Genomic DNA, 27,233 nt, shown 5'->3' with positions numbered 1-27,233 from the left:
ATCGATCCTTATTTTCCCATAAAGTTGTTATTTGAGTCTGATGCTACTCGTTAGAATTGTAAGTTCTCTGTTTTTCCATTTCCTACAGAAGAACTCAGATTCAGAAAAGCTATTTACCAGTCATTTCCTTTTAACCTAAAAGGTTTCAGTGACTCTCTCTAGCAAGAGTTTGAGGGTGCATGCTGTTTACCTAGTCAGAGCAAAACCGTGATTCAGAGTATGAGAAAATGGCTCTCCTTTTCCTAGGAAGTTTTCAATATAAAAACATGCTGTGCTTTTGAATGAAAAGTAAAATTTAAAGCCAATGGATGGAAATTTCTTGTAAGAAGATGTAAAAAACCCCTAGCTGTTCCTGTTCTTGAAAATAAGAGTTGTTTTTTCACAGGGTCTAAGACTTGAATACATTTTTTCGAAATGAATTTGGCCTGTTGTATTAAGGCCTGTGATAATACGATTTCATTCTGTGGTGCAACTCCTTGACTACTTTCCTTCTGTAGCCACTGTGCTTTGGTGTTTTAAAGTTAAAAAACTCAGGAAAAGATAGTCCTGGCTCATAAAATTACATTTGCATATATGGGGTTTTAATTTGAAGCTGGGGTTTCTTTGCCTTTATCTCTGATCAAAGATAAGCTTCACTTATTTTGCTGAACCTATTCTGTGGTTTCAAAAATATTTCCTGTTGTAAAATATAACAGATCTATTACAGAAAGAACATAAAGTAAGTATCCAGCCTAGAATAATTGTCCCTTTTCCCTTGTCCTGGGATGGAAAAAAAGAAAAGAGCGTGTCTTTAGAATACAGTAGCCTTATGTTAAAATGTCAACTCCATCTTTCATTAGTTGTGTGACCTTGGGCAAGTTACTTAGTCTTCTCATCTATTAAATCTTGGGTATTAATATTCATCTTGTGAAGTTGTGAAAATTGCATGATAAATTAAAAACAAGAAAACAACCAAAAAACCTTTTCCCATCTAGTTAGTGTACCTGGCACAAAAAGGAACTAAGCAAACACTTAAAATACGAGAAAGATAAGGCCTTAAGCCTGCTCCTGAGGAATGTGGAATCTGGAAGATGGCAGAAAAGAAGGATCAAAGGGGAGGGGTTAAATTATGGAGCCTTTGAAGTTGGTGAATTTTGAAGGAAGTGGTGGAAAGAAATTGAGTGGTTCTAGTTTGGAGAAAGTTTTATATAAAGTTGAGCTGTAAGTGATAAATTACATGTAGGGGACCACTGTTATATTTTCTTGGTTGAATTCAAGAGTATAAGTACATTTATTTCTTTATTCTTTCATTAATTCAACAAACATGTAGTGAATGTTTAACATGTGCCAGAAAGTGTTTTTAGTACTGGAGAATACGAAGAGAAAGGAGACCCATTTCTTACCCTTAAAGAAGTTATAGTCTACTGGGAGGAGAGAAACAGGAAGAAATGGAAGATATTAAAATGTGGGGTAGAAAAGAGAAAGGGAGGGAGGTGGGGTCTGTGAGTGCTTTAGGTGTCAGAGGTAATTCTGGAGACGAGGTGTCTGCATGGCTGCGAAGGTCTGGTGGCAGGGTGTGACGACTGTGTAGACATTCTAGGTAGGGAACTGGAATGAATGAAGGCCCAGGTGAACATCAGCTTTGCACATGTGTGGGAGCTGCTCCAGGGTAACGGCATGCGGGATCAGTGACGGAGGGCTGGCTTGCATGCATCAGCACAAGCCTGTGAGGGGCCACGTCGGGGAATAGTGACAGTGGCTGTGGCAGTGACTCCAAGAGCAAATAGATGTACCCTAGGGCAGGAGTCCCTGATGCCTGGGCCACGGACCAGGTACAGGGTACTGCTGCTCTAGGGGAAGGTCTGAAAGACCAGGTGAAAGGATGGGATTTGAAAATTTTGGGAAACATGTTGAAGGTGGGGTTTGGCATGTGAGGCTTCCAATTGTATATACTGTTCAAACTGCATGGGACTTTGGGCCCAGGAGTTCAGGAGCAGCCTAGGCAACATGGCAAAACCCTGTCTGTACAAAAAATACAAAAAAAGTAGCTGGGCGTGGTGGCGTACCCCTGTAGTCCCAGCTACTTGGTAGGCTGAGGTTGGAGAATTACCTGAGCCTGGGAGGTTGAGGCTGCAGTAGATGCCAGATTGAGACTGTTTAAAAAAAATGTGTGGGGAAGACAGCTGAGGCAAGGATATTAAGTAAGAAGACAGTTTATAAGCCTGGCCATTTGAAAATATAGGCTTAGACCAGTAGATTACAATTTAAATTTTACCTTTTTATTTTCCAACTCTTTAATCTCTAGGAGTAACTGGAAATTTTCAGAAGTTACTATCTCTGCTATGGGGATAGATAGACACCAGTGTTCACAAATTACTCTTGAAACTTGATACAAACAACCTGTTTAAAAACTGATGTAACGAGAGGAATTTCATGGATGCAAATGAGCACCTGTGAAAATTCTTAGGCAAGAACTGCTTCATTTAGCAACACCAGGTTAGCAGTTTGAGAGAGGATCTTTTTTGGGTCTACATGCCCAAATTTACAGATTGTTTTGATACTTGAATCTGCCATAATGTTTGTTGAATAAATAATCTCTATCTTTGAGGGAGTTACTGAAATTTTTTATAATCAAAATCCTGAAAGGAATACATTTAGACTGTATGCGTCTCAATGTACTCTGAGGCCTGTGGATATTTGCTGTTCTTTTTAAAAAATTTAGGCATCTTAACTCTTGGCATATAAAATTATTCTTAGGAACTATATGGATGTAATTCAAGTGTAATACCACCTATACATTTGCCAGAAATCACAGATATAAATATATATATACATATATATGTGTATATATACTTTTTCTCATTTCCAGTAACAATGAAAATCCTATAACTTTTTGCTACAGATGAAAATAACTGGGATCATGAATGAAATGACCAGATGGTTGCCCTATCACCTAACAGTGAAGGTCTCCCCGCTTGACATGTTTCTGGTTTCTTAAGACTTTCATATATTGTTCTTAACATTTATTTGGGCTGTATTTGCATTTTTGGAAGCTGACCAGTTTCTACACATATCTAAATGCCTCTATTTGAAGATAGAGCAATAGAAATTGTCCCATCTAAAGAAGGAGGAGGAGGAGGAAGAGGAGGAGGAGGAGAAAAGGGAGTGAGAAATGTAGAGAACCTCAGGAATGTGTGGCACAATATTAAAATAGCTGACATTATGGATAGTTAAAGTATCAGGAAGAGAGGAGAAAAAGAATGAGATGGCAAACATTTGAAAAAATAGTGGCTGAAAACATCCTAAATTTAATAAGATGTTTACATTTTCTGATTGGATAAGCTTTGTGAATCCCAAACAGGATAAATACAAAGAAAATCAAACTAGACACATCATAGTCAAACTACTGAAAACAAACAAACAAACAAAAAACAAAGGGGAATCTTAAAAGCAGTAAATGAAAATGACACATTATATATAGGAGAATAATGATTTTAATGGTTGTGGACTTCTCAGCAGAAATTATAGAAGTCAGGGACAGTGGATTGAAATTGTTGAAGTGCTTAAAGAAAAAAACCGTCAGCTTAGAAATCTCTGTTTAGCAAAAATATCCTTCAAGAATGAAAGCAAAATGAAGACATCTTCAGATATCAGAAAACTGAGATTTCATCACCAGAAGACCTGCACTTCCAGAAGCTAAAGAAAGTTGTACAGAATATGAGAAAAGGAATGAAAAGCATAAAAAGTTATAAATATTGGGGTAAACACCAAAGCCCAATTTTCCTCTTAATTTTTTCATATATGCACAACTGTATAAAGGACGTTTTATAATATTGACTTAAGGTTTATATCACATATAGATAGATTATATGGCAGCTATGGCATAAAAGATGGTGGCAGTGTTGGTGGTATGGCTGGGGAGGGTAAATGGACCAATAAAATTGTAAGTAGGCTGAGAAGTTAAGGGATTATATTGTAGTCTCTAGAGGAGCTTCTAAGAAATCATGTAAAAAACTAAAAGACCAATAGGTAAGTTAAAATGAAATTATAAAAATATTCACTTAATCCAAAAGAATATAGGAAAGGGAGAACAAGAGGGACTAACAGCAGAGGAGACAAACAAGAAGCAAATAATAAAATAATACAGCATAACCAATTAGTTTTATCCCAGGAATTCAAGGTTTGTTTAACAATATATTGAAAATCAATATAACTCACCATATTAACAGAATAAAGGAGAAAAACTATCTCTTCATTTTCACATGTAGATAAAAAATATGACAAAATTTGATATCCATTTATAAGAAAATTTCTCACCAAACTGAGACTATAAAGGACTTCTTCAACTTCATAAAAAGCATTTATGAAAAACCTACAGCAAGCATTATACTTAATGGTGAAATATTAAATGATATTCTACCAAAATCAGAAAAAAGGCAAATGTGCTCATTTTTTTTTTTTTTTTACCATTTCTACTCAATATTGAATTGGAGCTTCTAGCCACTGCAATAAAGAATGATAAAATAATAAAGATTGGAAAGAAGGAAGCAAAATCGTCCTTATTTGCAGGCAATATGATTGTTTACATATGATTGTTTTGTACATCCTAAGGATCTACAAAATAATTAGAAGTAATGTATTATTCCATTCTCACACTGCTATAAAGAACTACCTGAAACTGGGTCATCTTTGAAGAAAAGAGTCTTAATTGCCTCACAGTTCTACAGGCTGTACAAGAAGTATGGCTGGGGAGGCCTCAGGAAACTTATAATCATGGCAGAAGGTGACAGGGACGCCAGCACATCTTCACATGGTGGCAGGCGAGAGAGAGAACGAAAGGTGAGGTGCTACCCACTTTTAAAAGAAGCAGATCTCATGAGAATTCCATCACAAGATGGCACTAGAAGGATGGTGCTAAACCATTAGAAACTACCCTTATGATTCAATCACCTCTCACCAACCCCCCCTCCAACACTTAGTATCACAATTCAACATGAGATTTGGGTAAGGACACAGAACCGAACCATATCATTTTGTGCCTGGCCTCTACCAAATGTCATGTCCTTTTCACGTTTCAAAAACAATTATGCCTTCCCAAAAATCCTCCAAATTCTTAACTCATTCCAGAATTAACTCAAAAATCCCAGTCCAAAGTCTCATCTGAGACAAGGCAAGTACCCTTTACCTATGAGCCTGTAAAATAAAGAAACAAGTTAGTTACTTCCAAGATACAATGTGGGTACAGGCATTGAGTAAATGCTCCCATTCCAAAAGGGAGAAATTGGCCAAAACAAAGGGGCTACAGGCCTCTTGCAAGCAAAACCCAGGAAGACAGTCATTAAATCTCCAAGCTCCAAAATACTCTCCTTTGATTCCATGTCTCACATCCAAAGCACATTGATGCAAGGGGTGGGCTCCCAAGGCCTTGGGCAGCTCTGCCTCTGTGGCTTTGCAGGATACAACCCCCACAGCTGCTTTCATGGGCTGAGATTGAGTGCCTGCAGCTTTTTCAGGTGTGCAGTGCATGCTGTCAGTGGATGTCTCATCCTGGAGTCTGGAGGATGCTGACTGTCTTCTCACAGCTCCATTAGGCAGTGCCCCAGTGGGAACTTGGTGGGAGCTCCAACCCTACATTTCACCTTCAGACTGCCCTTGTAGAGGTTCTCCATGAGGGATCCAGTCCTGCAGCAGACTTCTGCCTGGACATCCAGGTGTTTTCATACATCCTCTGAAATCTAGGCAGAGGCTCCCAAGTTTCAACTCTTGCCCTTTGCGTACCCACAGGCCCAATACTACAGGGAAGCCATCAAGACTTGGGGCTTACACCCTCTGAAGCAATGGCCCAAGCTGTACTGTGGCCCCTTTTAGCCGTGACTGAAACTGGAGTGGCTGGGATTCAGGGCACCATGTCCCAAGGCTGCACAGAATAGTAAGGCCCTGGGCCTGGCCCACAAAACTGTTTCTCCCTCCTAGGCCTCTGGGCCTGTAATAGGAGGGGCTGCTATGAAGGTCTCTGAAATGTCTTAGAGGCATTTTCCCCATTGTCTTGGCTATTAACATTTGGCTCCTTTTTACTTATGTAAATTTCTGCAGCTGGCTTGAATTACTTCCCAGAAAACAGGTTTTTCTTTTCTACTACATGGCAGGCTGAAAATTTTCCAAGCTTTTATACTCTGCTTCCCTTTTAAATGTAAGTTCCAATATCAGACCACCTTTTTTGCGAATGCATATGAGCATATGCTGTTAAAAGCAGCCAGGTCACTTCTTGAATGGTTAGCTGCTTTGAAATTTCTTCCACCAGATACTCTAAATAATCTCTCTCAAGTTCAAATTTCACAGATCCCTAGAGCAGGGGCACAATACCAGCAGTCTTTTTGCTGAAGCATAGCAAGAATGACCTTTACTCCAGTTCCCAATAAGTTCCTCATCTCCATCTAAGACCTCCTTAGCCTGGACTTCATTGTCCGTATCTCACTATCAGTATTTTGGTAAAGTCATTCAACAAGTCTCTAGGAAGTTCCAAACTTGCCCTTATCTTCCTGTCTTCTTCTGAGCCTTCCAAACTGTTCCAACCTCTGCCCATCCAAAGCTGCTTCCACAGTTTCAGGTATTTTTTGTAGCAAAGCCCCACTTCTCTGATACCAGTTTCCTGTATTAGTCCATTCTCACACTGCTATAAAGAGCTATCTGAGACTGGGCAATCTATGAAGAAAAGAGGTTTAATTGACTCACAGTTCTGCAGGCTGTACAGAAGGCATGGCTGGGGAGGCCTCAGAAAACTTACAATCATGGCAGATGGTGAAGGGGAAGCCAGCACATCTTCACATGATGGCAGGTAAGAGAGAGTGAAAGGGGAAGTGCTACACACTTTTAAACAAGCAGATCTCATGAGAATTCCATCATGAGACAGCAGTAGGGAGATGGTGCTAAACCATTAGAAACCACCCCCATGATCCAATCACCTCCCTTCGGGCCCCACCTCCAACACTCAGGGTCACAATTCAACATGAGATTTGGGTGGGGACACAGAGCCAAACCACATCAAGTAATAAGTAAATATGTCAAAGTATATAAAATTAAAATACAAATATTGATTCTGTTTTCTTTTTAAAATTTTACAGACAGAGTCGTGCTCTGTTTATCCAGGCTAGAGTGCAGTGGCACAATTATAGCTCACTGCAGCCTCAAACTCCTTGCTCAAGTGATCCTCCCACCTCAGCCGCCTAAGTATCTGAGGCTACAGGCATGTGCCACCACATCCGGCTTATTTTTTATTTTTGTCAAGATGGGGGTCTCACTCTGTTGAGCAGGCTGGTCTCGAACTCCTGGCCTCAAGTGATCCTCCTGCCTCGGCCTCACAAAGGATGAGATTTCAGACATGAGCCACTGTGCCTGGCCAATTCTATTCTTATATTTTAGCAGCAAACCACTGGAAAATGAATTGAAAAACAATTTCATTTATAATAGGTTCAAAAATAAAATATTTAGCAGTACATTTAATAACAGATGTACACAGGTGTATATCTACATTTAGATGTACACATTTAGTTATACACCTGTTACACATAACAGATGTACACATCAGCATAGTGTATTATTAAACTTTTAGATTTTTGCTTATCTCATGGGAGAAAGTGTCATCGTGTAGTTTAGTTTTTTTTTTTTTTTAAATGAGTGTATCTTTTCAAAAGTTAGAGAACCATTTGCTTTTTTTTTTTTTTTTAAACATATTTAAAAATAGAGAGGGGGTCTCACTATGTTGCTCAGGCTGGTCTCTTAACTTCTGGGCTCAAGCTATCTGCCCACCTCAGCCTTCTAAAGTGCTAGGATGACAGGCATGAGCCACCATGCCCAGTTCCATTTGCTTTTCTTTTTCTATGTATTGGCTGTTCATATCCCTTGCACATTTGTTACTGAGTTTTGTCCTTTCCCTTATCTTTTTACAGGAACTTTAAAAGTTAGCCCCAAGAATGAAATTGTGTCCTTTGCCAAAACATGGATGGAGCTAGAGACCATTATCCTAAGTGAATTAATGCAGGAACAGAAAGCCAAATACTGCATGTTCTCACTGATAAATGGGAGCTAAACTATGGGTTCACAAAGGCATACAGAGTGGTACTGTGGACATTGGAGACTCAGAATGGGGGAGGCTAGGAGGGAGGTAAGGGATGAAAAAGTACCTATTGGGTACAATGTACACTACTTGGGGTGACGATGGGCCCACTAAAATCCCAGATTTAACCACTGTACAATTCATCCGTGTAACCCAAAACCCACCTGTACCCCTAAAGCTATTAAAATAAATAAAACCAAATTAGCTCTGTTTCTGTTAGATGAGATGCAAATATTTTCCCAAGTTTGTCCTTTGTCTTTTGACTTTGTTTATGGTGTTTCACTCATGCAGATGTTTTTGATTTTTATGTTTTTAACTTGTCATTATTTTCTTTCATGTCTTCTGGATTTTAAGTCATGTTCTCAAGGCTTTCCCACTCTGATATTATAAATGATTTTCTCCTCATTTCTCTTAGAACTTTGATTCTTTCACTTCCCACATTTAACCTTCCACCTATCCAGAATTTCCCCTAGCATAAATTGATATGGTCCCAATGTTTCTTTTTTTTTTTCCCCCAAATGGCCACTCATTTATACCAACACCATTTATTGAATCGTCTTTATAGTCCCCACTGATTTGAAATGCCAGCTTTACATACCAAAGTCCTGTATGCATTTGCCTCCGTTCTGTTCAGTAGGTCTGTTCACGCTCCAGTTCCCAAAAGTGTTGAGTGTCGCTTAAAATCTAGAAGGGCTGGTTTCTAGTTTTCCATCATTGCTCCTCTTTTCTAGAGTGTTCTGTCCTATTAGGGCTTACTGATTTTTTAATATGATTTGTGGATTCAGTTTTCTTTAGTTCCAGTGAGCAACAAAAACAACCAAAAAAATAAAAATAAAAAAACCCTTTTTTTTTTTTTTTAATCAAGATCACCTTAAATTTAAAAATTAACTTAGCACAACTTGACATATTTTATGATTTTTATGTTACTCTCCAAAGATATAATAAGTGGTTCTATTTATTCAACTCTACTTCTTTGTCCTGCAGGAACATTTTGTTTCCTTATTAAGTCTGATATTGTCTTTTGGTCTGAGACAGACATATTTTAGAAAATTGTGTTCATTGATTCCTATCTTATTAAAGACTGGTTTTGCTAACTTTATTTCTATCTATTTGTTGTGAACGTACATGGGACCTTTCCTTTCGTTATATTTTCTGGCTGTTAGTATGCCCAGAGGCTTGTGATTTCTGTGTATGTATTTTATACCTTGATTGCTGAATGTGTTTTATTTCTAGTAATTTTTGTTTTTAGTTGGTTCTCATGAATTTTCCAGATATCCAATTATATAATTTGTAAATAGTCATAGCCTTGCCTCCTCTCTAACAATTTTTGTTTCTCCGATTTCTTTCTCTTGTCTGGTAGCTTTAGATAGTACCTCCAGAGTGTGTTAGATAATAAAAGGAAATAGTGCCAATCAGACTTTTTTCTGACTTCAAGGGAACTTCTAGTGTTTCCTTATTAAGTCTGATATTGCCTTTTGGTCTGAGATAGACATATTTTTTTTAAAAAATTATGTTCATTCATTTCTGTTTTATTAAATATATTTTTTAAAAAAACCTCAAAAGCCCAGGTGCAGTGGCTCACACCTGCAATCTCAGCACTTTGGGAGGCTGAGATGGGAGGATTGCGTGAGACCAGGAGTTCAAGACCAGTCTGGTCAACATAGTGGAACCCTATCTGTATTATTTTTAAAAACATAATAAACAAATAAAAACCTCATAATGGAGATTAAATTTTGATAGGGCTTGTCTTACTATCTATAGATCTAATTATATTACTTTCCCTTTAACTTATTAGTATGATATATTAATAATTCCTCCATCAAGTCATATTTGCATTTGGGAATAAATGTCACTTGGTCATCATATATTCTATTGGATAATTTATAATTTTTACATCAATATTTGTAAGACTGATCTGTAATTTTCCTTTATGTGTATGTGAAATTGTTACTGGGTTTTGGTGGCAGTGTTATAGTTGCTTTATCAAAATAATTTAAAAGTTTTTTTTCTTTTTCATAGTCTAGGTAGTTTAAATGGCACTGGAATGATCTGTTTTTTAAATATTTGGGAGAAATCCCTGTGAAACCGACTGGACTTAGGGAATTAGGGAGAGTGGTTGGCTAGTTTCTTTGTTTCATCTATGAAATAAATCTGCTTAGGATTTTTCTCTTTTTTGTCATCAGGTTGGTAAATGATATCTTCCTAGAAAAATGATAATCTCATTCATATTTCAAATATAGTTGCATAGCATATTCAAATCTATTAGTATAATATATAATATAATATGTATTAATATAATGTATAATATAATATGTTATAATATATAGTACTTCAAATCTATTTGCGTAGAATATTCAGATATATTTGCGAAGTAGTCTTTTGCTTCTTCTAATTTTCTGTAGTTATTTTCCCATTAGCATTTCTCATGTTATATGTTTTTAATTTCTCCCTTTTCCTTGCTTAGATTAAGCAGAAGTTTATTTTATTTATTTTTTCAGAGTGCCAGCTTTGGTTGTATTTATCAGTTTTATTCTTTTTCTGTTTTCTAAATTATTAATTTCAACTTTATTTTTATTATTTCCTTTTCTAACTCCATGAATGGTATGCTGAATTCATTCATTTTTACTTTTGTTTATTAATATAATCATATGAGGATGTGAATTTTCATCTGAACACCACTGTAGCTATATCTCAGATTCTTAGTGTTAATATATATAATTAGCTGTTGTCATAATTATGATTTATGGTAGAAAGCCACTACCAGAGAGTTAAGAAAATTAGTAAATTTGCTTACTTAGGATGGGCCTAAATTAAGAAGGGCCTTGAATGATAGATGATAGGCAGAGGACTTTAGACTCAATAAAAACAGTGTTAAGAAGCCATTGAAAATCCTTACTTAGGAAACTAACAAGATACGTGTTATTTGGAAAGATGAACAGCCCGTATAGCAGCAGTTACCTTATCTACTGCTTTGTCTTTTTCAAAACAAATGTTGGGATAGGAAATGCCCTTTTCAGCAAAGATGGAAAAATGACATCTAACTATTTACTTCTCAAAGATATTGCCAGATCTTGTAAGCGAATATCCAGCTGGAACCTTCCACAATTGTTCTGAACGTTGTGCTTACACTTGTTTGAAATCTTTAAGGTTCCTGTAAATGGGAAGTGTATCCTAAAGTAATGAGACCAGGAAGCAGTCTTTCATTTCTACTACGTATTTTGTGTTATTATCACTCACTTGGAACCTACCTTTGCTGTCAAAGGTGTCTTATTTCTCTACTAGATTGCAAACTCCTTATACAAATATAATATTTTTATATTGTAGGAGGCCAATTAATATTTGTTACTAATTTATTTTACTTAAAACTGTTGTATAATTATAAAATTCTCACAGTGAGCATACAAATAATTGAAATACTCTTGAGATTATCTGCCTTATCTTTTTATTATTCCTAATTATATGGAACATTTTCAATGGTCTCATTATATTAAGTAGATGATCTACTTTATCCTACCTTTTTAATCATTAGAGCAACTAAATTTGGATATGTTTCATTGTAACAACGATCTCTTTTATTTGACTTTTGTGTCAAGGCCTTTCGAAGTATCCATCTGATTCTAGTTTCCTACTGATTTTGCTGGGAGAGGCAATTGTCTATAAAAACTGTATTCTTAGGTTCCTCTGCTGGTAAGAGTAGCCATGTACTGGCCAGGCGCAGTGGCTCACGCCTGTAATCCCAGCTCTTTGGGAGACCAAGGTGGGCGGATTGCCTGAGCTCAGGAGTTCGTGACCAGCCTGGGCAACACAGTGAAACCCCGTCTCTACTAAATACAAAAAATTAGCTGGGTGTGGCGGCATGCGCCTGTACTCCCAACTACTTGGGAGGCTGAGGCAGGAGAATTGCTTGAATCCGGGAGGCAGAGGTTGCAGTGAGCCGAGATCACGCCACCGCACTCCAGCTTGGGCGACAGAGGGAGACTCAAAAAAAAAAAAAAAAAAAAAAAGAAGCCACATTACTAAGTTCTGGCCTCTGGGATGGAGGTAGAGGTTATTGAGCAGAAAGTTCCCACTTGGGATCTGGAGGGAAAGGTTAGGGGAAGAGGATCATGTTCCCAGAAAGGATGGTAGACTAGAAAGCTTGAAGTTGTGAACAAGACTGGCTACATAATTTGCAGGGCCCAGTGCAAAGTGGACATGCAGGACTGCGGTTCTCAATTATTAATACTCTAAAAATGCCAATAGCAGAGAATTACTCTAGCATTGGGTCCACAGGTCATAGCCACATGACTGGCTCTGAGTGTGAGGGAACCCGGGGCCGGAGGAGGCCATGATCCCAGCCCTGGACTGCCAGTCTGTTCTTTTCATAGAGCGCACAAACCTCCTTCTTATTTAAGCATCTGTTGTCTGGGTTTTCTGTTACATGCGTTCCATAACTGATGCAGTTTATCATTATCCTCATCTGATAGATGGAGAAACTGGAACTCAGACAGGTTTGGTGCCCTGTGCATGGGAGCAGATTTTGGGGTATTCACAGACTCAGGTTCCGTGAATTCGGTTCGTATATTCATTCAACACGTTGTCTTTCTTTTTCCACGGAGATGTTAACATTCTGCATTTCCTGTTTCTGGCCAGATTTTGCATTCCGCAAGTTTGCTTGTTTCACAGTGCCCGCCTCTTTGTAGCCTATAGTAGGAGGAAGCACTTCATCCCATTTGTTTTTCCTCATTTACATTTAATTTTTACTCTGGAGTGAACATAATGCAGAAGTTCAGTCCACATTTAAAATATTGCTAAAAAGTGATTCACTTCCAATTCTAGCAAAATGTTTATCCCTCTGATTCCTTAGTAATTCTCTTTTTGCAGAGGAAGAGTTGAGATTACATAATTTAATTCAAAAAGAAACGGGAAACATGGAGGATCACATCTGATGTGAGTTTCTGTCTGTTTGACCTTTCAAGAGGGAAGCATGTATTGGCGATTTTTCCAGTGAGATCACAATCAGAAGAATTTATCTATCAATATATTCTTTTAATTTAGGATAAACCTAAGAATAAACAGTGTTCGTAGCTCTTCGCACATTCTGTCTATGGCCATGGGATGCACTATGGCCATTAACTGTTATTTGTTTTATTAGCGCTAAAAACCATAGCTGCGACTTCAGCTTCCAAGGGACGCCAGTGTAACAGAGGTGTTGTATTTGTTGCGTTCAAGTTTTCGTGCAGTCTTAGTTTTGCTAAGCTCCCACAAAAGCACCTAACCTTGGTTAACTCCCACAAGTCAACATTTCTGGAACAAGTTTTAATTTCTTTCAGTCCTCAGTAGTGCTGGTGTGTGGGTGGGGGGCACGGTGCACAGTGTGTCAGCGCAGATAATCCGTGTGTCATGCGTCATCCACCTCTCCGCCTCTTTACCGGAGAAGAGAGCATCTCTCAGGGAATCAGACCTGAATTTAAGTTTAAGCTCTTATTTAGGCCCTGACTTCCAACCCAGTTTTACTATATACTTTGTAATGGGGCATCAGGTGCATCTGTGATTTTCCCATTTGTCATTAGTGTGGGCCCTTAGGAAGTCAATAGAGGACAGAACTCTGGTGTTCCTGGATCCTTGACTAAGGCATCATTTTAATGCCATCTAAATCTCACTATACACCCTCGCTCTCTGGTTATGGTGAAATATTAAAAAGTATTGGCATATTGAAGGTGTCATTCAGTAGTATTTTGAAAAACTTGGTGTTATGGGTTGAACTGTCTTGCCCCATCCAAATTCATATGTTGAAGTCCTAATCCCCAACATCTCAGAATGTGACTATATTTGGAGAGAGGCCCTTTACAGAGATAAAATGAGGTCATTAGGATGGGTCCTAATCCAGTATAACTGGTGTCCTTAGAAGAAGGGGAACTTTGGAGGCAGACTCACGTAGAGGGAAGACGATGTGAAGAGACACAGGGAGGAGGCCATCTGTGCTAAGGAGAGAGCCCTGGAACCTCTTCTAGCTCACAGCCCCGGAAGGAACCACCCCTGCTGAAACCTGGACCTTAGACCTCTGGATTTCAGAACTGTGAGACATACATTTCTGTGGTCTGAGCCACCCGATCTATGGGACTTTCTACAGCAGCTCTCAAGAACTAATATACTTGGGAGCCAGGTTGGGGAAACCTTTTGAAAGGCAGACGGACTCTGTAGATAGGAGTGGGGCTACCACGCCGTGCAATATTTGAAATAGTCAACTGTGACTGACTGCACTGTTCAAAGACTAACAACAACATTTGCTTGGGCAGGGAGCTCCTAAACGTTCATCAGCACAATGTGCTATTCATGTGTGTAGAGGACTTTCGGTTTCATTCCACTTCTTAAAAATAAGGAAATTTGGGTAGGGTTTTCGTGACCAGAGTGAGCAGGGTCACACGGAGATCAGGTGAGTGGTAAAGTTGGAATACATTTGTAGCTTCCTGGTTAGTAGTCTTAGTGGTCTATTGATGGGAATCCTCTGATTCTCAATGAGAAGTGGTTATTGTTAGAGGCAGAGGATTTTTTTTTCAGTACTAAAATACTTAGTGCAGTGCCTGGCACATGGTAGATGCTAAAATTGTAACTATTGCTATTAGTGACCAACTCTGGAAAAGGACTGCTTAAGTTAGCAGTCAGTTGAGCTCTGCCCCCATGAAATTTATATATTATTGGTGCTTAATAAAGTATTTTTATTTTTTATTTTATTTATTTATTATTTTAATTTTTTGAGACCGAGTCTCACTCTGTCACCCCAGCGGGAGTACAGTGGCATGATCTCGGCTCACTGCAACCTCTGCCTTCCGGATTTAAGTGATTCTCCTGCCTCAGCCTCCCAAGTAGCTGGGACTACAGGCGCCCACCACCACACCTGGCTATGTTTTGTATTTTTAGTAGAGATGGGGTTTCACCATGTTGGCCAGGCTGGTCTCAAACTCCCGATCTCAAATGATCTGTCCACCTCAGCCTCCCAAAGTGCTGGGATTACAGGCATGAGCCACCACGCCTGGCCCATCAATAAAGTATTTTTAATATTAGGTCTGAGTGTGCTGCCTTGAGCAGTCTATTTACAACATTATTAACTTTGCACAACATTATTGATAAATCATCTCTGAAAAGACTCAACACAACATATTTCTATAACAAATGAGAAGCATGTATGATATTTTCTTTTAAAAAGTTGATGAAATAAGGAAAATTGAAGTCCAGTATCTCAAAGATACTGGATAAATATCTTAATAATTGAACAGTAAAGTTCTAATTCATTACAAACATTTTACCATTATGTTTGCCAATCATTAAGCAAAGTGAGCATCATAAGAATGAGATGAGATGAGATGTAAAATTACTGGAAAGTTTAATTCGCTAGAAATGAGAAATTTTACATTTATTATATTATCCTTTATTTGTGTACTAAATTTTTCTGGCAGAATGACTGTTTGCTGAAAAAGAAAATGGCTTCAAGTAGGTACTTTTTTATGGTTTTGCAAATTCTGGAGAACAGAGACTGCTTCTTCCTAAACAAGATCTCCAGTCTTGCTATTAGTCTAAAATAGTGAATATATATTCAATAAATGCTTGTTGAGTGAACCAATATGTGAATGATTTTTTCGGTGGATTTCTATTAATCGAGGGAAAGGAGGTAACATGTCAATAAAAAAAATGAACATTTTTACTTTCAAATAAGGAAGGCAATTTATTGTAGTGAAATTACATTGAAGTTTTATATCTGACCCCCAATGCATATAAAATCATTTACCTCCACACTATAGGATAGGACATCATGAATTACAAAGAAACTCAAAGTGCTGTAGATGAGTTAATATTGATATAATACATTTTCATTAATTTACCCAAATTTAATTGGATGATTTAAAGGACAGGTTGAAGTGTTTTTCATGATTTTTGCTATGACCTCTGCTTTTGCTGGAGTTTTTAATGCCTTTGATGGCTCCAGACGCTCAGCTCTGTTCCTTGCAGTCTGTTTCTTTCATCTATGGTGGTGTTTGGTTATTGCAAGGCTGCTTATATGGAGTAATATATAGTTTACTCTGGTATAGAGTAAACTTACCAGGGGTTTAAACACTTCTCCCTAAATGGAGTTTGTGGAAAATGTGAAAATTGGCATGACATTTGAGGCCACATTATAAAAGCAAAGATAATTTTCAAACACTAGCCAAGAGAAAAGTGCCCCAGGAAGCAAGGAACAGCAATGTACTTCACTGCAAATCCACAAACGTATGCAGGGATTATAAGACATTCTCTGCACTTAACACCTTATCTATAATACATTTTATACATTTGTTACATATTGCACAAATCCGGGTACACACAGACTATCTGATGCACCATGGCCATGGTGTAGCTATCCTCACTGAGGAGGGCTTTGCACAGCGTTCTAAAGGAGCTTATTCAAGACCTTTTAAAACCACAATCTAAAGGCAGTTCTTTACAAGTCTCATATTTACAGATAGCACAAGCTATGGCATGGCGTATGACCTCCCTCCTAAATATACGATTCTTTGGCATATTGGAACTGGTCAGCCTCAAAGACCGGCTGGCTACATCGTCGCATGAGACAGTCCCGCTTATTCCTCTGCACGGACTCGGAGACGGTCCTCAGCCGGAGGAGCTCAGGTCTCCCTGGGCCAGACACGTGCCCCAGAGAGTCCCAAGAAGCATGGACAGTTCTGCTCTGTTTCCATCGCTCAGGCAGGGGAGAGAGTTCGTGGCCAGAGAGCAGCTCTTTGCTGTCCCTGTGTCTTGAGTCCCCTGCGTGGTGAGCAGGTGGAAGAGGGGGTAGGAGGCAGTCCACCTCCAGCATCCTCGCCCTCATGCTCCCCACAGTCATACTCCCCACGGTCTGGCTCCCGTAGGCCGCGAGTCGGGCTGCCGGGCCCTGCATGGCCTCTTTATAAGAGGGTGGGCTTCCAGGCCTCTCCCAGTCAGCTCCCTGGAACACATCATCCACCGAGAGGGCGTGGGGTCTCAGGCAGAAGGCGCGGGTTGTTTGATTGTGGGTTTCAGACCCATTTTCCTGCACGATTCGGCCGGCAAGCTGGCTTTCCTTTCTAACACCCCTTGGGACGTGGTCCCTTGTAAAGTCTTGCGATTTCCCAGACCCTGCGCTGAGGTTTTTGGTCAGCACTTTTTTGTGAGGGGCAAAGGAGAAAGACATGGAGTGCTTTTTAATTTCTCTGCTGGGCTTGCCTTTTTCTGTCTTTGTGGTGAAAGACTGATGTCTGCTGAAGAAATTTCTTTTGGGACTGGAAGGAGAAGCCATGGGCGAGCTGTCAGAGGACGCGTCCAGCGAGCTGCTGGAGAAGGCTTTGGGAACCAGTGCCCTTGGGAGCACCGAACCCGGGGTCAAGTTCTTGATCTTCAGGTCCACCGGCCTCTTGGTTTTGCCTTGCACTGCAGGGAAGACTTCCTCTGGAAATGGGTCTTCAGCCTCCTCCCTTTCCAAACGAGAGCCTACCTGGGGCACGGGGAAGTCCCCTTCACTCTTTGTTAGTGTTTGGTTTGTCACCCGGCTCTCAAGGCACTCCTGGGAGGACGGCATGCTGGGCTCTGAGTACCTCCTATCGGGCTGTGCGAGGGAGCTTTTCAGCCTGGCCACGGTGCTCACAATGGGCTCTGGGCTGACCTCTCGGGCATCCTGTGGGCCCCCACTATCAAAGCCAGTAGCTGTGGCCATGGGCACCTGGGGCTGCCTGCTGGGAGAGCTGATGCCACTGCTGCTGTTGGATTCCACATCAGGATCGTTGCTGTCGTAGGCTGAGTCATTCTGCAGGGTCGACACATCTGGGGGAAGTCAAGGAGCAGTTGAACATTTGTTTGGGTTTATTTATTTATTTGTATTTGTATTTTTTTTTTTTTTTTGAGACAGAGTCTTGCTTTGTTGCCCAGGCTGGAGTGCAGTGATGTGATCTCGGCTCACTGCAACCTCCTCCTCCTGGGTTCAAGCAATTCTCCTGCCTCAGCCTCCAGAATAGCTGGGATTACAGGCGCCCACCACCATGCCTGGCTATTTTTTCTATTTTTAGTAGACAGGAGGTTTCACCATGTTAGCTAGGCTGGTTTTGAACTCCTAATCTCAGGTGATATGCTTGCCTTGGCCTCCCAAAGTGCTAGGATTATAGGCATGAGCCACCACGCATGGCCATTCAGGTTCTTTTAGAAATGAACTTTGCTACAGTTCGCCCTGCTCATACCAATCAGGGCACTAGGTGATTTATTAGCAGAACTACTTAGGGGCTTGATATGGCAAGAAATGTACCATACGAAAAGTTTGTTTCTTTCTGAATTTATTTTGAGATCAGAAGAAAAATAGGGAAAGGAAATGAGTAAAGGAGAGAGGAAGGAGAGAAAGAGAGGAGAGAATAAGAAAAGAGAGAGCAGCATTTCACTGCAAATTTATTGACCTTAATTTTTAAAACTGCTCCTTTTACTAGATGCATTTCCATTGTAATGGAGTCGTATCCCATGAAGTGGAAACAAAAGTTTCTCACCCAACTCCAGAGCTAAAGGTAGCTTAGTGAAATCAGCAGCGATTTGCGATGAACACTGGGAAGGGGCAAAGACTATCTGCGGTCTGAGAGGCGCTGCAGGAAAAGCCCGGAGCAGGGTTTTCATGTTTAATGACTTCCTAATGGACTGGAGTCTAGTCTGACTTGGGGATTTGTGAAGGTAACTTCTGCCTCATACATCAGAGATGCTTTCCATGACTGGCAGACTGGCATGAACTTTTCCCTACAATCGTAATCAAATGATAGCACATTCCATACCTGAACTGTCAGTGTGCTCCAGGGAGTCAACAGAAGTGATACTGGAATGCACTGGAATGTTCTCTCCAAATATTTCAAAGCAGTTATCAATGAGGAATTCCACCAGTGTCTTCACCTGTGAGGAAAAGTAAGCAATTTGTCAGCCTGAAGACTTTTTTTTTTTTTTTTTTTTTTTTTTTTAAGGGAGGTGAGGAAGAATGGGGACACAGTGGAGTCACGTGCCAAAATGAGAATTTGAGATCTTTATGTGTCTGAAAAGAGCATACCGAAATTTGGTAACAATCAGATACTTCTTATTTTTGTGAGACAGACTCTCACTCTGTCACCAGGCTGGAGTGCAGTGGCGCTATCTCGGCTCACTGCAACCTCCACCTCCCGGGCTCAACCGATTCTCCTGCCTCAGCCTTCCGAGTAGCTGGGACTACAGGCATGTGCCACTAGGCCCGGCTAATTTTTTCTATTTTTAGTGGAGATGGGATTTTGTCATGTTGCCCAGGCTGGTCTCAAACTCCTGAGCTCAGGCAATTCGCCTGCCTCGGCCTCCCAAAGTGCTGAGATTACAGACGTGAGCCACCATGCCAACAATCATACACATTAAAGTTAGATACTCCTTGGTGTTTTGAGACACGCATTTAATCTAAGAACATACAAAAAATTAAAGTATTAATAACATTTTCATTTAAGTAGTTTCTCAGATCGATAGACTGATAGACTGTGGCGTACAAAACACAAAAACAAAAGGGTTTTTTTTATATCGGGAGAGAGTGATGTAAACACTCGCAGCACTCATCTGTCTCACAGATGACAGAAGACACAGATTTATTCAGTTTCATTAGATACGTGTATCTGAGGGAGTGGAACTATGACAAAAGCATTTTGCAGTTGATATTTTCACTGTGAGGGTGAGTCAGTTGGAGACATTCAGAAGCATTTTATTGCCTGCATTTGGCAAACAGATGCTGAGATCATAAGTTGGGGATTTCTCATCAGTAAGCAGAACAAACCTTGTTGTTCAGGTCCTTCTGGGCTTCAAATGACAGACACTGGTCATTCTCCAGGGTGAGCATGTTGGGTCCAATGCAGATGGCCAGGTTGCTGGAGTCCATCCTGTTGACCTCAGAGTTCTTGCTGATGAGGTGCAGCACATAGACCAAGTGCTTGAGCAGCAGGAGGTTGGGCCGGGGGAGCTTATCTGCAACCCTGGAATAAAGTGAAGGGATGTTAGTTTTCAAAAAGGCTAATGGTCTTCAGTGTAGCAAGCTGAGAGTTTCTGCCGAAACCAGACTTCCTTTAAAATGAGGAAGGTGCATTTTCACAAGTAATATTGTGAAATGCTCATTCAGACACTTCCAGTGGCAACTGACACAGAGTGAGGCTGGTTAACCGCAAGGTCTTGAGGAGCTAAGAAACTGGCCTTTATAATTGGGACACCAATAACCCAGCCCTTTATTATTTATACAGAGCTTAAATTATGAAGCCAATCTGCATTAAAGACCAGAATTTGCATTTATATTTAGAAAATAGTTTTGTTGAGTAATCATTTAGCCATGTAGAATTTCTTTCTGTTTCTAACACGGCTAGACTGGTTTTCTTGCCTTAAAACAAAAACAAACTATAACCACCAAACGAAGACAACACATTTTTACAACATTCTGAGAAATCTTTATGAAGACTAAATCAGTTTCTTTTTTTTTTTTTTTTTTGAGACGGAGTCTCGCTCTGTCGCCCAGGCTGGAGTGCAGTGTTCTGATCTCAGCTCACTGCAAGCTCCGCCTCCTGGGTTTATGCCATTCTCCTGCCTCAGCCTCCCAAGTAGCTGGGACTATAGGCGCCCGCCACCTCACCCGGCTAGTTTTTTGTATTTTTTTTTTTTTTTTTTTTAGTAGAGACGGGGTTTCACCGTGTTAGCCAGGATGGTCTCGATCTCCTGACCTCGTGCTCCACCCGTCTTGGCCTCCCAAAGTGCTGGGATTACAGGCTTGAGCCACCGCGCCCGGCCAACTAAATCAGTTTCTAAGGGCATATTCATAATAAGGCAGCACTTCAATCACAACATTGTTCCTAATGATAAGAAATTAGACTTCTTAAAGTCTATTTTTCAAAAAATGAAATGGTGATTCTTTTCATTTCTCAGAAGAAGGAATTGTTATAAAAATGCTTTATGTCTAGGTGGAAACTCATGGTGATAATCTTAGAATATTCATTTTGGGACAGACATTTTAATGTCTTCACTTCTATACATATGTCATTGAAAATATTTAGCCATGTGGGACAATTATAACATATAGATAGACTTTCATAGGATGTGATAACCGTGCTGACATTTCAAAGCTTGGGTTTTAGAATTCTCTAGTCACTAACAGATCACACTTTCCATTGCATATGTTATTATTTTTACTCTCACTGGAATTTGTTACTATATAGTTTTCATTTTGGTTAATTATAAGAGGATTAAATATGCTATGAAATTTTATGAACAAAACAACCGTCCCCCCACCCCATTGCCTGGCTGCATCCTGAGGGATGTTTTGTGGGAGAACTGTTGCCTTGCATGACACCAGTCAATGTAGCTTAAAGATAACCCCAAACTCCTACACTTTGCTGGCAAGCCTGTGTTACAGTTTTCAGGTCTGATTTTATCTCACACTTTTTTGAACAGCTTACATTTTCAGACTTCCCTACCTCTTGGAATTTGTGAGGATTGAAATTCACTTCCTACGTTTGGAAGAAATATTTCCTTTCATCTGGCTAAAATTAAAATTCAAAAGTCCAGGGCACCCTCTGGTTTTTATTCTGGGAGTGGACAAGCAATTCCACTCAGATTCCCTAAACATCACAATTCTCATGAAACAGGGATCATGAAGCATTTACAAAGTTATGTAAAGAATCAGAAGACGGAGGCGATGCGGCCTGGCAATCACCGATGACTTGGATGAAACTTACTGTTTCAGGGCCTCGATTCTGTCCTCCTCGTCCTGCATCTCCAGAGCACCCATCCACTCCTCAAAGAGGTCGCTTGAAAGTAGCTTCCGGGGGATACTTCTGAGGAAGTCCTGGGGGATGAGAGCGGGCTATTGGCCTTTTGGTACTGTGTGATGTCCCATGTCTTCGTTTTCACCTGGGTTTCGTTCCATCGCAGGGTGCTGTGTGCCTAGCCCATCATAGATGGTGCCCCTTCATTCCTGCATCTGATGAATCCAGGGAACCCTCTCTGCAACACCCTTGGCCTCTCTGCGACTTTCTAACATCAAGCAGAGTCAGAGGCACCATCCCCAGGTGGGTGTGTTCTGAGGGGCCACTGGATTTTGGCTTGTGGATTCTGCCATGGAACAATCAAATTGCCCGTTGTTGGCAAAGTTTTGGGAGAGCAGAATGCATTGCTTTCTGTTGGAATCTGAGGTCACAGAAACAGAGGTGCGTACTAAATAAATAAATAAAGGGCTTAATGAAAAACATTAAACTCCAAGATCAGTGTACCTTGCTGTGTGGGGAGAAGAGCCTATTTCTTGCATCCTGAGAACGAGTGTGCCAGGGCCCCTTGGCAGGTTATTTGGCGCAAGCGTGTTGAACTCACCTTAAAGACCACAGCGAGGAGGTGCACGGGGAGGCTCTCCAGATCCACCGCATCCCCAGAGTTGAGCTCCTCCTTCAGCTCCTTGCGGGCTTTCTCGTTGGCTGCTCTCCTGAATATCCCTTCCGTTGAAGGGCCTTTAAGGCATAGAATAGTGAGAATGTCCTAAAGGAAACAGCAATAGGAACAGGAAAGGGTTACCCTTGGTTCGAAGATACACACTGTGCTGCTACTAATGCATGAAGATCTATGCTTAGGCTGCAGAAAGAATTAAAATAATGTACATGAATAGTTTCTAACTTTACTTGTCATAAAATATCATCTCCCTAAAAGTTAGTTATATTCTCTAGTATACTGAGATAGTCTTACCAGGAATACTAATGTCAGATTTTGCTTCAGTTCAGTTGCTATCAATGGCCTTCCTCAACCCTGCTATTTTTCTAAGAGGAGGCAAATTGTGAAAGCTCTAATTTTGCACTTTATAAAATCACTTTGGAGCTCTCTCCTTTCAAATACTTCCATATGAACACTGGATTTTGGATCATGAAGTCTATATTCTGTTTCCCCTTTAGACTTTTCAGAAGCTACAAATCTTCAGCATTCTTCACTCTGTGAAGTCAGAGAAATGGAGGGACCATAGCTCTGAGCTCATTGGCAAATACAACTAATTTCAATTTCTGGAATGGAAGCAGTCAGATATTCTTCTAACTGCATGCGTATGTGGGAGTGCCATGTCGAAGAGTGGAAAATATGGAAGATCAGTCCCTACAAACTTCACAGGAGAATGACATTCAGATTTCCCGAGTATTTTGCATGTCCAACTGAAAACTGAAGTAGGTTTATGAGAAAATGCATGCCTACCTGGATGGGTCTGGGGAGTGTGTCGCTGCCACCACAGATAATTGACAAGGGCTGATCAAATAGTGATGCTTTCAAGTCTGTCTCCAAAGCCCCGGAAAAATCTGATGCAGGGGAGAGCCTCCTCATGAGAAAGGGCCAGGACAGCACCTTCTTTCTCTTCTTAACTTCTACAGCCAAGAAAACAAGGCAACGAGAAAAATTAGACTACGGTGTTAATACGCAAAGATCCAGGTAAGAAAATGGGTATCGTTGGCCACATAATGTGGTCGATAGTATATGCCATGTGAGAAAAATAATTTTGAAAACGTAAGAAAGCAAAGGGCGTGAATCTTAATCTAGAAAAACCAACCGATAAACAACCACACTGTTACCAGGGCAACCAGTTCCCTAAACAGCAACACCAGGGTTCCTCAAAGCCTCCACCTTTCCTGTTTTCACTCTTTCCAGCTGTTTGCTACAGAAAATTAGTAAAACCTAACTGTGCAGATCATAAACAACCATCTTAACCTACTGGCCTGAATAACTATAGAGGAAATTTCTGATATGAAATAGATTATTTTGATTTCCTCCTCTAATTGGCGAAGAAAACGAAACTTAAAAGGTGAGGAAGTGACTTGCTCAGTATCTCTTCGAAGGCACATAGCAGGGCCGGCTCCAACCCTTTGCAGCCTCGCAGGCACTACATAACCACTAGAGGGAGCTAACACCATTCTTCCTTCCGGGTGACTGGTCACCTGGGTTTTCCAGGTCGCTGCTTTAGGACAGAGGCAAATACGAATCGCTGCAGGAAGGTCTGAACCTACATCTGGCAACTGGAAATTATCAGCAAAACGTTATCAAGATATTCTGTCCTTCCAAAATCCACAAGATGTGTGTGCAATGGATATTGCAATCTCAAAAGTTTCCTTCTTTCTTTTCTTTTCCTTCCTTCCTTCTTTTTTTTAAAACTAATTATAAAGGCTATATTTTCTAAATGCATTGCCATATGTTTCTGTACATTTTAGATTGGCAAGTGGAAGCGTGATGAGAAAGAAGTGGCCTGTCTTTATGGTTCAGGAGAACTGGGTCAGGGTTGTGCTGTAATGAAATGCATTATGAAAAAAATTGAGAGCGAATGGTGGGTCCTTTGGGATTTGAGATCAGCAACAGTTGCTTCATAGGCTCTTGGATGCATTCTCCATAAGAGAAGGAAGAAAACGGAAAAGACGCTGTGTGTTTTCAAATGTGTGCATGCTAACTGTGGAAACATCCATGGCCAGGAGACGGAACCGCATTAAAAACCCTTGGCAGAACTGGGGGATTCTCTGTGGAGGGGCTCTTTCCGCTCGCAGCACTCCCGGCTCTAGTGAGTTGGAGCACACCTGCCACTTAAGGGTTAATGTTCTGCGGTCTTTAACAGAACACTTATACAAAAAAATTCCTAGTAGAGTAAAAACGCTGTGGTTTTGCAAACCAAGAACGCTGGTTGTTAGCACTTACATAAAAGATCAGTATGTTTTCAAAACTCACCAATGAGCTGGCAAATACTGTCTTCACTCTCACATGATGCCAACAGGGGATGTTCCTTGATGTCACCCTAAAAACATTTTTATTTCAGTTAAATATAGTGACTGAAGAAACTTACCAAGTGTTTCCCCACAAAACACACATACAACATTTTATTCATATTAAAAATGAAGTCAGTAGAATGCATTGATTTTTTTCTAGCTTCTAGAAGCAATATTAAAGTCTTGATTGTCATCATATAAGATCCTAATTAATGTGTTTAATTTACTACATGTGTGATGTTAATTTACGACTCTGATAATTAATATTCAACCCAAATAATATTCAATAAAACAAAGTTTTCCACCTTCTCACAGTACAGATAAAAAGTTTCAAAAATTGCTTTCTTACCTCTGATTGACATTCGATTAGCGTCTCCATATTACTGGCATTTAGTGTTTTTGACTAAAAGAGAAAAAATTAGGTAAATATATTTTGGCCCTTGCCTCTAGGAAACGCGAATTAATAAATGTGAGAGTGTCACTCACAGCATTGTGGCTGCTTCTCAGCTTCATCAGTATTGGGACTGACTGTCCGGGGGTGAATGTCACTCCTGTGCGGCTGTGGCTCTGTCTACAACGAATCATATGGAAAGGAGTTAGGAGGAACACACAGTAGGTTGGCCACTTTCAGCACCACTTTGCCAAAGCACAGAGTTTGAAACTATTTATTTATTTTTCTATTTTGCTACTTTTTCAATTGCCTTTACTTTGGAAAAAAAGCTATTACATAGACAAGTTTTCATTTAAAGTCAGTCCTGTGTTACCAGATGTCATAAGTTGTTAAGAACAGCATCTGAACACAATTATTTCTGAATTATTTAAGCCAACTATCTTTACCATTCTAAACGTTGTCACCAATTTATTCCATTCCCATCAAGAGATAATTTGGATATCAATTACATTAACATTTTAAATTAACATTAACATTAACTTTTTGGGGGGAGTCCTCACTATATGCCAGCTATCGTAGTAGGTGCTTTGCATGGATTTTCTCATCTAATCCAAAAAGGAAAAAAAAATGTATCCCCAGGATGCTACAATAGTAAACATGAAACAAAGACAACATTTATAGAATCCCTACACCAAAAAGGTGCAGCCTTCACGTTGAAGCAAAGCTTTCTTTGTCCTGAGACTTTATAAAGTGAGCGTATATTCCACGGGATAGCTGTTTTCTGTTGCCCGTGATCTGAGTGACCTGTGACTGGCAAGGCAGCCTGCAATTTCTAGGCGTGTTAATATATAGTACTTACCCTCAGAGGGTCTCTAGCCAGAGTTCTTTTACATCCGGTGAGCTGTAAAGAATGGGAGAAAGAGCATGACACTCTGCTCCTTCTAGTCTACTGGGAGAGAGAGAGACTGAGCCGGTCTTCACATGCTCTGCATTATAAGCGAGGGGGCGGGCAGGTGGAAATTCAGAATATTACAGAGACCGGAAAGAACATCATGGGCTGTCACACAGACAGAGCCAGCCAGACACTGGAGAGCTCTCACTTCCTCATTCCTTTTAGGGCAGCTCTGTCTTTTTTTTTCTCCTCCACTTCAAAGTAAAAAATCTGTAAACTACTAGGAGTGGAAAAGATGACATTAAGCCCATAGGTGAAGGCTCTGATTAATGTCATAGGTGGGATGTGTGAACAAGAAATTGTGTTATTCTGTGCATAAACATCACTTTATTTTCTAAAGTGGTAATTTCAAGTGCCTTTTTTTGCATCCTGTTTGGGTGCTGTTCCCCCTCCCACGTGCCATCCGCTCTGTCCACCAGCACCACACGTTGATTAGCATCCCTGGATGTGGGACACTGCTACAGAACCAGAAAGAAACCCAAGACAGTCCTTTCCTTGAGGAACAATCACCATCCAAAGCCACGTTAGTTTCCTTTGGAAGTAGGAAGAAAACTCCCTCGAGTCAGTTGTCAACACAGTAACCCCCTTCTCCTTTCTATAACTCCTGGTCAAAAGTATTGATACTTAATTTATAGTCAGAGCAGATGTCGTTCTGACATGGAAGGAAAACAAAAATTCCTTTGATCAGACCAATTTAAAGTAGGGAAGAGATGGTGAATTTCATTTGTGGATCACTCCTTCTGCATAAGAGAATTTCTGATCTTTTCTATAGATCAAGGGCAATATATGAAACCACTCAAATGCCTCAACATGAGAATGAATGCATAAGTTGTGATCCATTCACATAGAGAATGAATGTTATATAGCACTGACAATGAATAGCCTATGACTATAGCCAACAATATGGTTGGATCTCACAATATGACGTTGAGCAAAAGAAGCCAGACATGAATTAATTAATACAAAGCACAAAACTAGCAAAAGTCGTCTGTGCTGTTGGAAGCAAGAGTAGCAGTTTCCCAGAGG

At 40.2% G+C, this 27,233-nt stretch overlaps 1 protein-coding gene and 1 long non-coding RNA gene across 5 annotated transcripts in view; one reads left to right on the top strand and one right to left on the bottom strand.

The window, feature by feature from the left end:
• LOC103240810 (uncharacterized) overlaps positions 1 to 23,332 on the top strand; it is a 43,214-nt gene extending 19,882 nt beyond the window's left edge. The window contains exons 3-4 of one of the 4 annotated variants that reach the window (XR_500154.3): positions 22,025 to 22,161; positions 23,029 to 23,332. This is a non-coding gene — a long non-coding RNA (uncharacterized lncRNA). Of the gene's footprint in view, positions 1 to 6,721; positions 8,303 to 22,024; positions 22,453 to 23,028 lie in introns of those variants that run through there. The other 3 variants (XR_012094997.1, XR_012094999.1, XR_012094998.1) reach the window with 3 other exon arrangements.
• TAGAP (T cell activation RhoGTPase activating protein) lies at positions 15,768 to 26,251 on the bottom strand. Its single transcript, XM_008007714.3, has 10 exons — positions 26,115 to 26,251; positions 25,351 to 25,435; positions 25,214 to 25,267; positions 24,827 to 24,893; positions 23,318 to 23,484; positions 22,460 to 22,621; positions 21,829 to 21,938; positions 19,890 to 20,085; positions 18,886 to 19,000; positions 15,768 to 17,902 (listed from the first exon to the last, which is right to left on the bottom strand). The coding sequence occupies exons 2-10, from the start codon at positions 25,375 to 25,377 to the stop codon at positions 16,605 to 16,607; spliced, it is 2,196 nt and encodes a 731-aa protein (XP_008005905.1). The 5' UTR covers positions 25,378 to 25,435; positions 26,115 to 26,251; the 3' UTR covers positions 15,768 to 16,604.
• Between the last annotated feature and the right edge of the window lie 982 nt (positions 26,252 to 27,233).

This window comes from Chlorocebus sabaeus, chromosome 13 (genome assembly GCF_047675955.1).
Source record: "Chlorocebus sabaeus isolate Y175 chromosome 13, mChlSab1.0.hap1, whole genome shotgun sequence".
Taxonomy (NCBI): domain Eukaryota; kingdom Metazoa; phylum Chordata; class Mammalia; order Primates; family Cercopithecidae; genus Chlorocebus; species Chlorocebus sabaeus.
The sequence above is the reverse complement of the archived record's forward strand: the minus strand, read 5'-3'. Positions and strand labels throughout refer to the sequence as shown.